Source organism: Pantherophis guttatus, chromosome 2 (genome assembly GCF_059756535.1).
Source record: "Pantherophis guttatus breed Tessera chromosome 2, ASM5975653v1, whole genome shotgun sequence".
Lineage (NCBI taxonomy): Eukaryota > Metazoa > Chordata > Lepidosauria > Squamata > Colubridae > Pantherophis > Pantherophis guttatus.
In genome coordinates this window covers 88,366,093-88,378,848 of record NC_142064.1, presented here as the reverse complement: position 1 = coordinate 88,378,848, position 12,756 = coordinate 88,366,093, and the positions used below count along the sequence as shown (strand labels likewise).

The window sequence follows — 12,756 nt, the reverse complement described above, 5'->3', positions numbered from 1 at the left end:
CTTTCTCCAGAAAACTAGGTCTTCAGATAATATATCCAAAGTAGGATAATTTGATCCTGGCCATTTGTGCCTTGAGTGAGAGGTCTGGGTTGATTTATTCAATAATCCATATTTAGATTGCTGCCAGGAAGAAAGCTGGCTCTCTTTGCCACAGACACAATGAAAAATGGATCTCTGCTATAGTACAAACTTCCTTCTGTTTGATTTCTTACAGCAGTGCATGCTAATTCCACAGATTTTATCAGAGCTGAGGGCACCCTATCTACTTTTTCCCAAGACAATAGTTGTCTTGGGGCGAGAGACAAATCTGCAGCATTTCACTGCGGTTAGATTTAATCAGAGGGAATCAGTAAGTAACCCACTGCAATGAAAACCTCTCTTGCCAAGTTTCTGAAGCAGTGGGCTGTATGTCCCCAAGAAAACCTGAGTAGCCACTAGCGCCCCACTGTGGTGTTGTGGGGAAAATCATCCACTTTGCTCTGGCTCAACTTTAGATTAAATTAAAGCTAATTCTGGAGATGCTTTTTGGTTATCAAAAATTGCAGCAATGTCTTGAGATGAACCCATTGCGGTGCTTTATTTGCTTGGGTGCAGTTTCTTGATTTATATAAAATTGTATTGGCAAATTAGAAGCCTCAAAATCTTCCCTTTGCTCTCATTTGTCAAGAGGGGGTCAACCCTGTCTTAACTAAAGCAAAAACAGATCTGTATGAATCGCGGGGCCATTGTGGACTGTCTGCAGTGGAAATGATCACACTTAAAGCTGACCATTTCCTGAGCCCCCCTGCGTGTCTCATCTGGTGGTGGTGGTAACGACTTATCCTATAATTAAAATAATAATTAGGAAGTTGGCATGATGCTTCCAGTACCAATCCTAAATATAATTGTTTCCAAAACACTTGAAGGATCATATATATATATCACACTTAATATATATATTAAGTGTTTTACCAAGACACCTGGTCTACCCCAACATGTGGGAGGTGGCATTCTGCTCCCTTTCGCCTTTCAGCTCCAATCCAGGAGCCCTCAAGCATTTGCATTCACGATGAACCATTTTATACCAAATTTATATTTTGTTGATAAAGAAATAAAGGGTATAGATCTATTTCAAGCTTTTTAGCTTTCATCAGCTAGCCATACCCTTACTCGGATTCGAACTTGGGCTTCCTGCATGTTAGTCAGTTGAATTAACCTTCTGAGTCACAAGTTCTCTTCCCTTCATCAGTTTGAGCCAGGGGAAAAATTAAGTGTTTTTCTATCGAGACACCTGGTCTACCCCAGCATGTGGGAGGGGGCATTCTGCTTCCTTTCGCCTTTCAGCTCCAATCCAGGAGCCCTCAAGCAGTCGCATTCACGACAAACGATTTTATACCAAATTTATATTTTGCTGATAAAGAAATATATATATCAGAGCTTCTCTTGATACAATTAAATTGGGGTGGGGGCTGCAATTTAGTGCTCTGTTTGGTAAGGGGAATGGCTTCAGGGGAGAGGGTCACAGAAATAAGGCTAGGTGGCTGACAATATCCTCAAAAGCTAGCCAGATTGACCTTGTGTTTGCCATCATCTGGTGAATGAGTGTTTGTGTTGCTAGTCACCATGGCAACTATTTTGTGAGAGTCCCCATATCATGCTCTCTAAATTTCAAATGCTCGGGCACTAATTGGGCAAATACGTTCAGTGGAGAGACTTCACATATGTTGCCAACAGTTGAGAAATCAAGCAACATTCCTACAAAAGAGACCCATTACCCGCGGATATGGATTCCATGTGTGGAAATCACTTGTTCAGGTGAAATGCCATAACTCACAGCCTTGATGTAATCTCAGAGTCATCCCCCCCTCGCTCTGCCTTTCCTATCACAGATTCAGCTGCGGATATTAAAAATAGGGGAATGCCTGCGGACTTAGGAGGAGGAAATCACTACAGATGTTGTAGCTATTCTTGGAATCCACCTCTCCTATTTTGGGGGCTGCAGCTTCCCGAATTCTGATCCAGAATAATTTAACTCGTGCATCCTGATAAGCCTTAATATTATTATTTCCTTTAGGTTTAGTGTGCTGCATTTTTTTCCTTGTTCAATCATGTTCTATTCTGGGAGACTGCCTGGAGTTTTCTTGGCAAGGATTTTCAGAAATGGTTTGCCATTGCCTGCTTCCTAGGGCTGAGAGAGAGGGTCTGGCCCAAGATCACCCAGTTGGTATTGTGCTTAAGGCAAAACTGGAACTCACAGTCCCATAGTGCTTTAACCACTACATCAAGAAACTCTCAAGTGTGCTGTATAGACCCAACTAATTGTATCTAACTTTAGCAAGCTATAGGTTAGCATCCTTTGGCGGTGTAATGGCATTCATTATATACAAGGCATGGGTCAGATGGGGCCTTGAAGCACAAATATTGGCCACTGTTTTACTTCTCAGGAAGCATCTACTGTATTATTTTAGTGCTGAAGATAAAATTATGTCCATCCTAATATTCAGTCTATGAATATGGCTCTATCCAGGAATATGGATGGGAAATTAGATCCATCCATCCTTTCATTAGCCCCCGCAATGGGCCATTCCCTTTTCTCATCCAAATTCACACCAACATTTATTTTATAGAGACACTTGGCTTAGACCTACCTCAAGCCCATTTTTAATTGCATTATTGTATAAGGTTGGCAAGTGAATTGCTCTACAGTATTAGACAGGAGGATATTAAACAGTGGGATCCAAGCCCTGAATTTCTGTATTAGGAAGTTACCATAAAACGTATTTAAAAGGACTGCTTATTCTCTGACAAGTGCTGGTTTGTGTTATTGTTTTATTTAAATTTGTGGTATCACCACAAAACATCCGCATTGAGGTATAGTAATATGTAAATGCATTTAATTCATTCATTTCTGAAACAAGCGATAAAAGCTTATTTGACTGAAAGTCATTATTTGCTCTACTTATTATATTTATGGTCTTTAAAGTATTTAGTATTTAGGTCTTTCGTATTTATAGTCTGTCAGTAGTAGTCTTACTCAAACTGTGGAACTTCTTTCCTAAGGAAGCTCCACTGGTCTTATTTGAAGCTATTTTCTGAAAATTAGTAATATTTTTACCTTAAGTTTGTTCTCAATCTATTTTCTGTTTCATTAGTTTTACCATTTTAACAGATATTTAACCTCATCACTCCAAGCTGTGTATGCGTTTAGAAAGGTGGGAAGACATTCTTCTCTTAAGCGGAGTATCTTTGAACATCTGCATAGTTAGTGGCAATTTGGGTTATTTTGAAGTGTCCTTCAAAGATTTGTTACATATCTAAAACCTAAGGGCCTTCTTCAATTAAGCTATAGCAGAAGTGTGATAATGTGATAATGACTCTGACTATAAAATGAAGATTGAAGTAGGCCCATGACTAGCCTAATTATGTCACAGATCTATTTTCCAAATGGCACTCAAGTGAATAAATGACATTGAATATTAAAAAATAGACAGAAGTTTTGCTCTTCACCTTAAAAGCTACTTTATAGCCTTAATCTTTAAGACACAATGAGAAAAAGTGATAAGGTTTCAAACTTTAATGTTCCAGTTAACTCTGGTGAACATTAAATTCCACTGGAATTTTGGAGGTATGTGCTAATGTTCTTGAACAATGCATGGGGTTCCCATTCCCCAAATTTGGGAGGCATGGGAACATTGGCTAAGACCTCATGTGATGTCCAAACCTCTTCTTTGCAAGTCCAGAGCCAACTATGACCCCCTTTGCAAAACAAATGGGAAATATTAGTCCACTATTATGACATGAGGAACACAGAAAAACATCAGAAAATTAAATACCATATGAGTAAATCAGTGATGGGTTTCAAAAATTTTTACTACCGGTTCTGTGGGTGTGGTTTGGTGGGCGTGGCATAGCTTGGTGGGCATGACTTGATAGGCATGCCAAGGGAAGGATACTGCAAAATCCCCATTTCCTCCTCATCAGTTGGGACTTGGGAGGCAGAGAATAGATGGGGGCGGGGCCAGTCAAATTTTTTACTACCAGTTCTCCAAACTACTTAAAATTTCCTCTACCAGTTTTCCAGAACTGGTCAGAACCTGCTGAAACCCATCTCTGCAGTAAATGTATAATAATTTCAAATAAAAAACATTTCCTTTTTAAACTATGTGACACAATATTTTAGCTCAGGGGTTTCCAAACTTGGCAATTTTAAGATTGGTGGAATTGCCATGACTGGCTGAGGAATTCTGGGAGTTGAAATCCACAAGTCTTAAAATTGCCAAGTTTTAGATGATAAACTATTAGATAAGACCCGTTTTAGATGATAAACTGTTTTTTAAAAAATATCAGGAGTTTCAAACTGGGTATTCTGGTTAGGCAGCTCTGACATTATTGGTTTATCTTTCTAACCTGGAGAATTAATGATCTATTAAGGCTGAGCTCTACTCTGATTGAAACCATCAGCAGAAACTCATTTAAAGGCTGTAATATAATAGAGTAGCTAAGTTGTTGGAGCAGCCGCTGGAAGATCCAGTTTCAAATTCATCCTCAAGCTTGGGAGCTACTTTAGTGCCTTTAAACCAGGGGTGAAATTTAGCAGGTTCTGACAGGTTCTGGAGAACCGGTAGCGGAAATTTTGAGCAGTTTGGAGAACCGGTAGCGGAAATTTTGAGTAGTTCGAAGAACCGGCAAATAGAACCTCTGGCTGGCCCCAGAGGGGGTGGGAATGGAGATTTTGCAATATCCTTCCCCTAGGATTGGGGAGGGAATGGAGATTTTGTAGTAGCCTTCCCCTGGAATGGGGAGGGAATGGAGATTTTGCAGTATCCTTCCCCTGCCACGCCCACCAAATCAGACCATGCCCACCAAGCCACGCCCACAAAACCGGTAGTAAAAAAAATTGGATTTCATCACTGCTTTAAACCAGTCAACAACTATCTCAGGATAGTTGTTCTGGGTTAAAGTAGGAGGAAGGAATACTATATATGCCACCGTGAGCTGTTGCATGAAAAGTGGGATAAAAATCTAACAAATACATAATCATGTAATTCCCTAAGGATTGATAAATAACTCTCATCCATTTACATGGCCTGAGAGGACAAGGCTCTCTGAAATTCAAGGAACTAAGCCATACAAATCCTTCCTGGTTTTGTTTTGTTCTTAAAATGTTTTGGCATTTCTCCTCAGCTGCATCACCCTTCCCAGGGGTTTCGCTTTGGAACTGTGAAAGAAAGTAGCGCTGAAGATTATTTCAAGCAAAGCTTCCCAGATATGCATGAATACATGAAACGATTCAACGTACCTGCAACTCCCGACGGAGTGGAATACTTGAAGTAAGTAGGCTTCTTGGGGTTAGAGATAAATCAACGAAGTCCTGCCAAGGGAGAAGACTTGGGTTCCCTTTGGGTTGGCATTCCAGCTTAATGGAGACAGTCTGTCATGCTGGAGCTTTCCAGCTATCGCTGAGCTGCAGCTTCAAGCAGCCCATGAAGGAATGGCTAATGGAAAGGATGCTGAGAGTTTGGTTCAAACCAATCTGCAGCCCACAGATTTGCCTATCCCAGATTTAGTTGTGCAGGTGCCTCATCCTAGTACATATGATTAACATGCCCATAAAGGCCAATGAGAGCAGGAAGGCAGCCGATGAATAGAAAGATAGGCCCTCCATGTTTCTGAGTGCACAGAAACGTAGCGTAGCTTCTCCAAAGACCAGTCAATAAGCATTGGAATTCAGAGATGTCCACAGAAACTGATGCTTTGCTCAAAATGAACATTGGAGCATTGTACCACCACAATTTGTTATTTTTTATTTATTTATAAAATTTATTGGCTGCCCGTTTTACCATAGGGTAACCCGAGCGGCTTACAGTTACACATTCAGTTAAAACATAAAAAGTTAAAACCAGACATTAAAACCAAGGACATGTGGGGAGGGCGGGGGTAGAGTGGGGGGAGGTGGGATCTCTTATTACTCAATCAACCACCTTCATTCACCCACTGGGGCTCCAAACCAACTGCAAGAGCCACGTCTTTAGGCCCTTATGAAAAGATAGGAGAGTTGGGACCAACCTCACATCCAAGGGCAAGATGTTCTAGAAGGCAGGAGCCATAGCAGAGAAGGCCCTCCTCCTGGACCCCACCAGGTAGACTAATCGTACTGACTGGGCCTACAGCATGTCTCCTCTGCCAGCACAAGTGGTACGGGCCAATCCCAGTGGGGTGAGATGGTCCCTCAAATAAGCTGGACCCTGCTTCTTTAATATGTGCATGAAATATCACAATTCACAAACGAAAAGGGCTACAGTTTCCATTGCAATGGCAGAGTGTTTTTTTTTAATCATTGTTGTGACCTAGGCCCAAGTAGTTATTACCAGACACAATCAGTCCTAAACAAACATATTTTATTAGAACAGTTGAGAATTACTTCATTCTCAGATTAGTCCAAATTAATTCCAAAACAAATTCTTCATAAACAGTCCTTCGGTCTTATCACCAACCTTTGTCTTCTTTGGCACCCTGCCAAAGGCTTTTCTTGGCAAAACCCCACAAAGTTCAGAAGCAAGAGACACCGACAAGAAACAAATGTAGCAGCATTGCTTTCCTACAAACATCCCAAGAGCCGTTGCTGCTCTTTTAAGTCTTCTGGGAGGGGCCAATCATCTCCTGGCCTTACTCCCGAGTTGTCCTTTTTGCTTTAGCTGCTCTTGCCTTCTGGCAGCTCTTCGCATACATGCATTAGGAACAGGCTCCTCCTGTTCCTCTACCTCTCTGCCATCCATCTCTGGAGGCTCCAGAGTCCGCGCATCACTCCCAGATGGCCCTGGCCCCATCTCTGCCCCCGACACAGAGCCCTCATCCAGGCCTTCCCCTGACTCCAGGACTGGCCCATGGTCCTCCCCAGCCTCCTCACTGTCCGACTCCACTGCCAGCTCCACAGGCTGCTGGAAGACCACAACAGTCATCTGCTTATATTTGATGCCCCCTGTGGGTGCCTCCCACTGCATATGCCTTTTTTTTTTTTTAATGTAATCATGAAAGACAGAACTTTATAGTGGAGCTGGTCCTACTAGTGAAGAGATCAGCTGGATCTCAGAATGTTCAACAAACTAGAGAGTTCCCAAATGATCCCTTCAGCTGGAAGAATGGGTACAATAGCATTACAAAGTGCCCCAAAAGAGTTTCAACTTCACCCATACATTAATGGGATCAGAGCTGGCAGTGAATGATCAGGAAAGGGATCTTGGAATCAGAATGGACAATTTCAACCCAGTGTGTGGCTGCTATCCAAAAGGGGAAAAAAATCCCTGTTTGGAATGATTTGGAAAAGTACTACAAATAAAACAGCCAATCTAGGAACGGTTTCACACATCAAAACTTTACTTAGCCCTTCTCTGTGTGGGTTGCAAGTAGATGTTAAAACAGAATAAACAAGCGAAGTTGACTGAAAGTCATCTGACCTAAATCCTCAGAGGAGACTTTGCAGTCCATCAAAGGTCCTTTGAAGCTCCATAGGTTTTACAGATCAATTTGCTGTTATTCAAAAATTACCAGATAAAGGTTGATTTAAAAAAAAAAAATACATTACTGGTTTTTTTTTTTTTAAATCTGATTGCTGCTTTTAAAATAATGTTTCTAGCTGAAATGTATCCATTAGCTTTTAAAAGGCTTATATGTTTCATTTCACCAAGTTAAAAAAAAAAAAAGATACTGTAAATTGGTTGACAGGCTAGGACACCAGCATCAGATTACATATGTTTATTGGCTCATGGATGAAATTTTGCTTTGATTTTTATTAGGATTAAGGAAAATTCTCTAGAAATCTAGAATTTCCATCTGGAAACAGCAAGCCTTGTAGAAATGGATAAAACTTAATCACTCTTGTTTGTTGCACTTCGTTGACTATTTTCCTTTTTAGGCAGGATCCAGAGAAATTAGATGCCTTCATCATGGACAAAGCCCTTCTGGATTATGAAGTATCCATTGATGCGGACTGTAAACTTTTGACGGTGGGAAAACCATTTGCAATTGAAGGTATGAAACAACTTTCTAAAACTGTGGTTTATGTGACCATTTTATTTATTTGTATACATATCCTTTATAGCGGTGGGGAGTGGGGAGATGCCCAAGCACTGAAAACCTTGGAAGGAGTCCAAATTGTAGTTGTTAGTGTCGCAGAATGTCAAAGAATAAAAATCCCGAGGAGTAATCATATAAATTGTATTTAATTAATACTATATGATGTTGTTTATACTAGCAAGTAATTGAATTCCAATTTTAAATTAAAATCAAATTAAATCTTACTTTTTGACGTTCACTGCTTAGGAATCCCTCCTTGGTTCAAAGCAAAACAAAACACACAAGCTGTTTATCCTTCTTTTACATCTAACAGGCCCACAAAGCACCTTACTACCCTGTTTCCCTGAAAATAATACATCCCCTGATAAGAAGCCCAATCGGGCTTTTGAGTGCATGTGCTAAAATAAGCCTCCCCCAAAAAATATTTAAATGCAGAGCTGGAAATCAGGTAAGACAGCAAGAGGAGGCCCATCTTGCTCCATGCACCCCAAAATAATAAGACCTCCCCGAAAATAAGGCCAAGCACTTATTTCGGGGTTTAAAAAAATATAAGACAGGGTCTTATTTTGGGGGAAACACGGTATATTTAAATACAAAATTATATCCATAATCAAAGAAAAAATTGACCAGAGTAGGGAAAAGCCATCCATGAAGAAGGCAAAGCTTCCTTTTACGATGCTGTGATTTATTCTGGTTCAGTAGGATAACAAGGTAGGAAAGAAGTGTTAAGAATACTGAGGTTCAGTGGTCTGCATAATGATTCAGTGGTTGCTGCTTTTCAGAGTTATGTGAGGAGGAAGGAAGGAAGGAGGGAGGGGGGAGGGAGGGAGGGAGGGAGGAAGGAAGGAGCGAGGGAGGAAGGAAAGAAGGAGGGAGGGAGGAAGGAGGGAGGGAGGGAGGGAGGAAAGAAAGAAAGAAAGAAAGAAAGAAAGAAAGAAAGAAAGAAAGAAAGAAAGAAAGAAAGAAAGAAAGAAAGAAAGAAGGCAGGCCTAGGAATACTTTTGTGGTTGCCAAATTGGAGGCAAGCAAAGAATAATGTCATGACTTATATCCCAGTTCTTATTTCCGGCAAATATGGACTTTTAACTTTCTACAGCATGACTGGTTCCACTCTGTAAAACACTTACCTAGTTCAAATAGACAACCCTTAGAGTGAACCAACCAAGCTGACTAAATGTAATTTCTTGCATATCCAAACACACAAGGGAACCACTTAATATAAAACGATGTCATATTTCTCAGATGCAAAACATGATACAGGAATTGCTGATCTCCTGGTCTTTTCCAGTTCTGTGCAAGGACTTAGTGGACTTCACTAATAGTCATGAATTGGCATGTGGTTATACAAGCAATTAGAAATCCCCATTGGCAAAATCGCAGAGCTCTTTGGAATGTATTCACTTAATAGACATCTTCTTTTTAACTGGTGTAAACCCGAGGCTCTCTTTCTCAGTTGAAATGCCAACAATAATAGGCGCCTTGGGTGCAATACCAAAACTACTGGAGCATCTTCCTCTTGACCCATTCACTCTTCCTTTTTATATTTCTTTTCTGATTCATGCCTCATATATTCTCAAGGTATCATCAAATCACCTCAATATGTTTCTTTTATACTGGTCTTTTATTTTTGTGTTTAGTCCACATATGTTCAGCATCCATTCACCCTTGATCCCATATCCTCTTGTTTTATTGCGTTTTTTTTATAACCAATCTCTACTTGAACTTATTTTTATATTTCTTGTGTCACAGCAAACTCACAATAGGCAAAAGCATGCCCTTACACACATTGCATCATTAAATTCTCTGTTAGGCAATGCATTGTAAGCCGCCCTGAGTCTCCGGAGAAGGGCGGCATATAAATCAAATTTAAAAAAAATAATAATAATAATTCAGGCCAACCACACAGCAACATCTGTATGCAAAAGTACATGCACATTCATATTCTCAATGCAATGTGATCCCAAGCATTCCATTCCATTCATTCATTCACTCACTCATTCATTCATTCACTCACTCACTCACTCACTCATTCATTTATTCGTTCGTTCGTTCGTTCGTTCATTTGTTTTTGCTTATACATCACTTCAAATAAGCAAATTTAAATACAGTGCATGAAATACAGTGCATAAATACACTGTACATAAATACACTGCATGAAACAATTGATGGACTGTTGTTAGCCCTCATCTTACTTGCCATTCAATATTCAATCATTTACTAAGCATTTTATCTCTTCTCTTGTATCCATGATATATCACATTAATTTCCCTTAAAATATTGTGCATTTTGCTGTTTTTTTTAAATGTAAATCATTTTTCTATCTTTGTCTACTTTCTTTGCAACTCTTTTTTGTCTCTCTGAATATGTTATACAACATGTTTCTCTCATCTTTATATTTTGCAACAATTGTTCTCTTGTGTGGATTCTTTTGTCCCCTACAATCTCTTTCACATCATCCTTTCACCAAGCTTCCTTTTCATTCTTAACGTAACCACACATATTTCTATAGAACTCTGTAACACAATTCTTTTCACAGAATCATAAACTTAGAAATCTCAGAAATCATTTAATGCTATTCCTTGCTCACTGCAGTCTAAAGCTTCTCTTACAAATGACCATCCAACTTCTGTGTAAGGAGCGCCATCAAAGAATAATTTACCAGTTCATGTGGTAACTTGATCCACTCAGAAAGTTTCTCTTGGTGTCTAGCCTGAATCCATCTCCTTATAGTTTTAACTCATTAGTTCTACTCTCAGGAACTAAGAATACATTTCTCTGATCTCCTCTTTTCTAAACAGCTTCTGCATCTACTTTCCCTGTTGGGAGAATGATCTATACCAGTGATGGCTAACCTTTTTGCCATCGCGTGCCAGGAGAGGGGGGGGCGGGGAGGGTCATGCGCGCACATGCCCATGCTCATGTGTGCGGAACACCCTCCCCCTCCCCCCCCCCGCTCCTGGCACATGATGGCCTGGTAGGCCCGTTTTTCTTTCTTACCTGGCTCCAGATCCTCTCTGTGTATCTGGGAACGGCGAAAACAACCTTTCCCATTCCCTTGGAGGCCCTACAGAGGCTGAAAAAGCCCATTTCCCAACTCCCGGTGAGACAGGAAGTGACGTTTTTTTCCTGTCCCCAGCCTCCAGAACCTCTCTAGGAGTCTGTAGGAGCCTCTCTAGGAGTCTGTAGGAGCCTCTCTAGGAGTCTCTGGAGGCTGGGGACAGGAAAAAAGACACTTCCTGTCCCACCGGGAGTGGGGAATTGGGTCCTTTGAGCCTCCGTAGGGCCTCCAAGGAAGTGGGAAAGGCTGTTTTCACCATTCCCAGATACACAGAGAGGATCTGGAGTCAGGTAAGAAAAAAAACGGACCTTCCCCACCCCCCTCAGGCCCTCCAGAGGCAGGAAACAGCCTGTTTCCCTAGTTCTGGTGGGCCCAGAAGGCCCGAAAATCAGCTGGCCGGCGCGCGCATGCGCCCCAGAGCTGAGCTGGCGTGCCCACTAATATGGCTCCACGTGCCACCTGTGGCACGGGTGCCATAGGTTCGCCATCACGGATCTAGATCATTTCCTTCTCATTTCTTTCTTTTATTTCCATCTCCATTTTCCCCCAAGATGCACTCTTAATGCTTGCAAACAATGGTTCGTCCCATGTTCAGAAGCTCTCATCACCCTTGAATCCTTCACTAGTTCTGTCTTTGATCACAAGTAATCAAATCAAGCATGCTTTTTGATTCATTCTTTTCCCATTTGTAATTATGAAAAGATTTAGGCTAAAATCACAGGTGTTTTTTTTTCTAAATAGATACTCCCCAAGCTATCACCATTCTAATTTATTCTTAAGTCTCTAAACCATTCGGTATCTTTTTTGGGGGGTACCCTCATCTCATTATCATCCATTTATTCATCTCCCTCAGATCATATTTGTTAGATCGGCGCAGGAATGGAAGACGCGACCAGCTCGTTACATTTGTAACTTTATTTAGAACAGGAAAACAAGACTGGCTGCGCGCTGCCGGAGCTCTCCTTATATTCGCTCCAGCAGTCGCACCGCCCCTGACAGTGATTCAAACTTTCCCGCCCGATGGCTGGCAGCCAATCCGGGCGGATGTCCTTATAAGGACATAACAATATTCATTCAGAATGTTGCATTTTTTCCCATTATCTCATTATTACTATTCATTTATTTTATTTTATTTATTTATTTTATTAAATTTGTATACCGCCCTTCTCCTGCTGGACTCAGGACAGTGCACAGCCAAAAATAAAAAACATCCCAATACAAAATTTAAAATTTTTAAAAGAATTACACAACTTTGGCCCAGAATTTAAAACATCCCAACTAAAACCCATAGACAATTAAAAATCTAACATCTCAAAAGGGGGCGGGGGGTTACGCCAGCCCTGCTTGATGGAAAAGAAAAGTTTTTAGGGCAGGGCGAAAGACCCAGAGATCTGGTATCATGCGTATCTCCGGGGGCAAATCGTTCCAGAGGACAGGTGCTGCCACAGAGAAGGCCCTCCCCCTGGGGGTCACCAGCTGACACTGCCTGGCTGATGGCACCCTGAGGAGTCCCTCTCTGTGGGAGCGTACTGGCCGGTGGGAGGCTATCGGCGGCAGAAGGCGGTCCCGCAAATACCCAGGTCCTATGCCATGGAGCGCTTTAAAGGTGGTAACCAGCACCTTGAAGCGCACCCGGAAGACCACCG

General features: G+C 41.3%; 1 protein-coding gene across 2 annotated transcripts in view; it reads left to right on the top strand.

Annotated features, from left to right (window-relative positions):
• GRIN3A (glutamate ionotropic receptor NMDA type subunit 3A) overlaps positions 1-12,756 on the top strand; it is a 142,867-nt gene that overhangs the window by 97,730 nt on the left and 32,381 nt on the right. For both annotated transcript variants that reach the window (XR_004590065.3, XM_034410622.3), the window contains exons 4-5: positions 5,164-5,309; positions 7,892-8,007. Coding sequence is in view for 1 of the 2 variants with exons in the window: in XM_034410622.3 (XP_034266513.1) it covers positions 5,164-5,309; positions 7,892-8,007 (262 nt within the window). In the remaining variant the exon portion in view is untranslated. The remainder of the gene's footprint in view (positions 1-5,163; positions 5,310-7,891; positions 8,008-12,756) is intronic.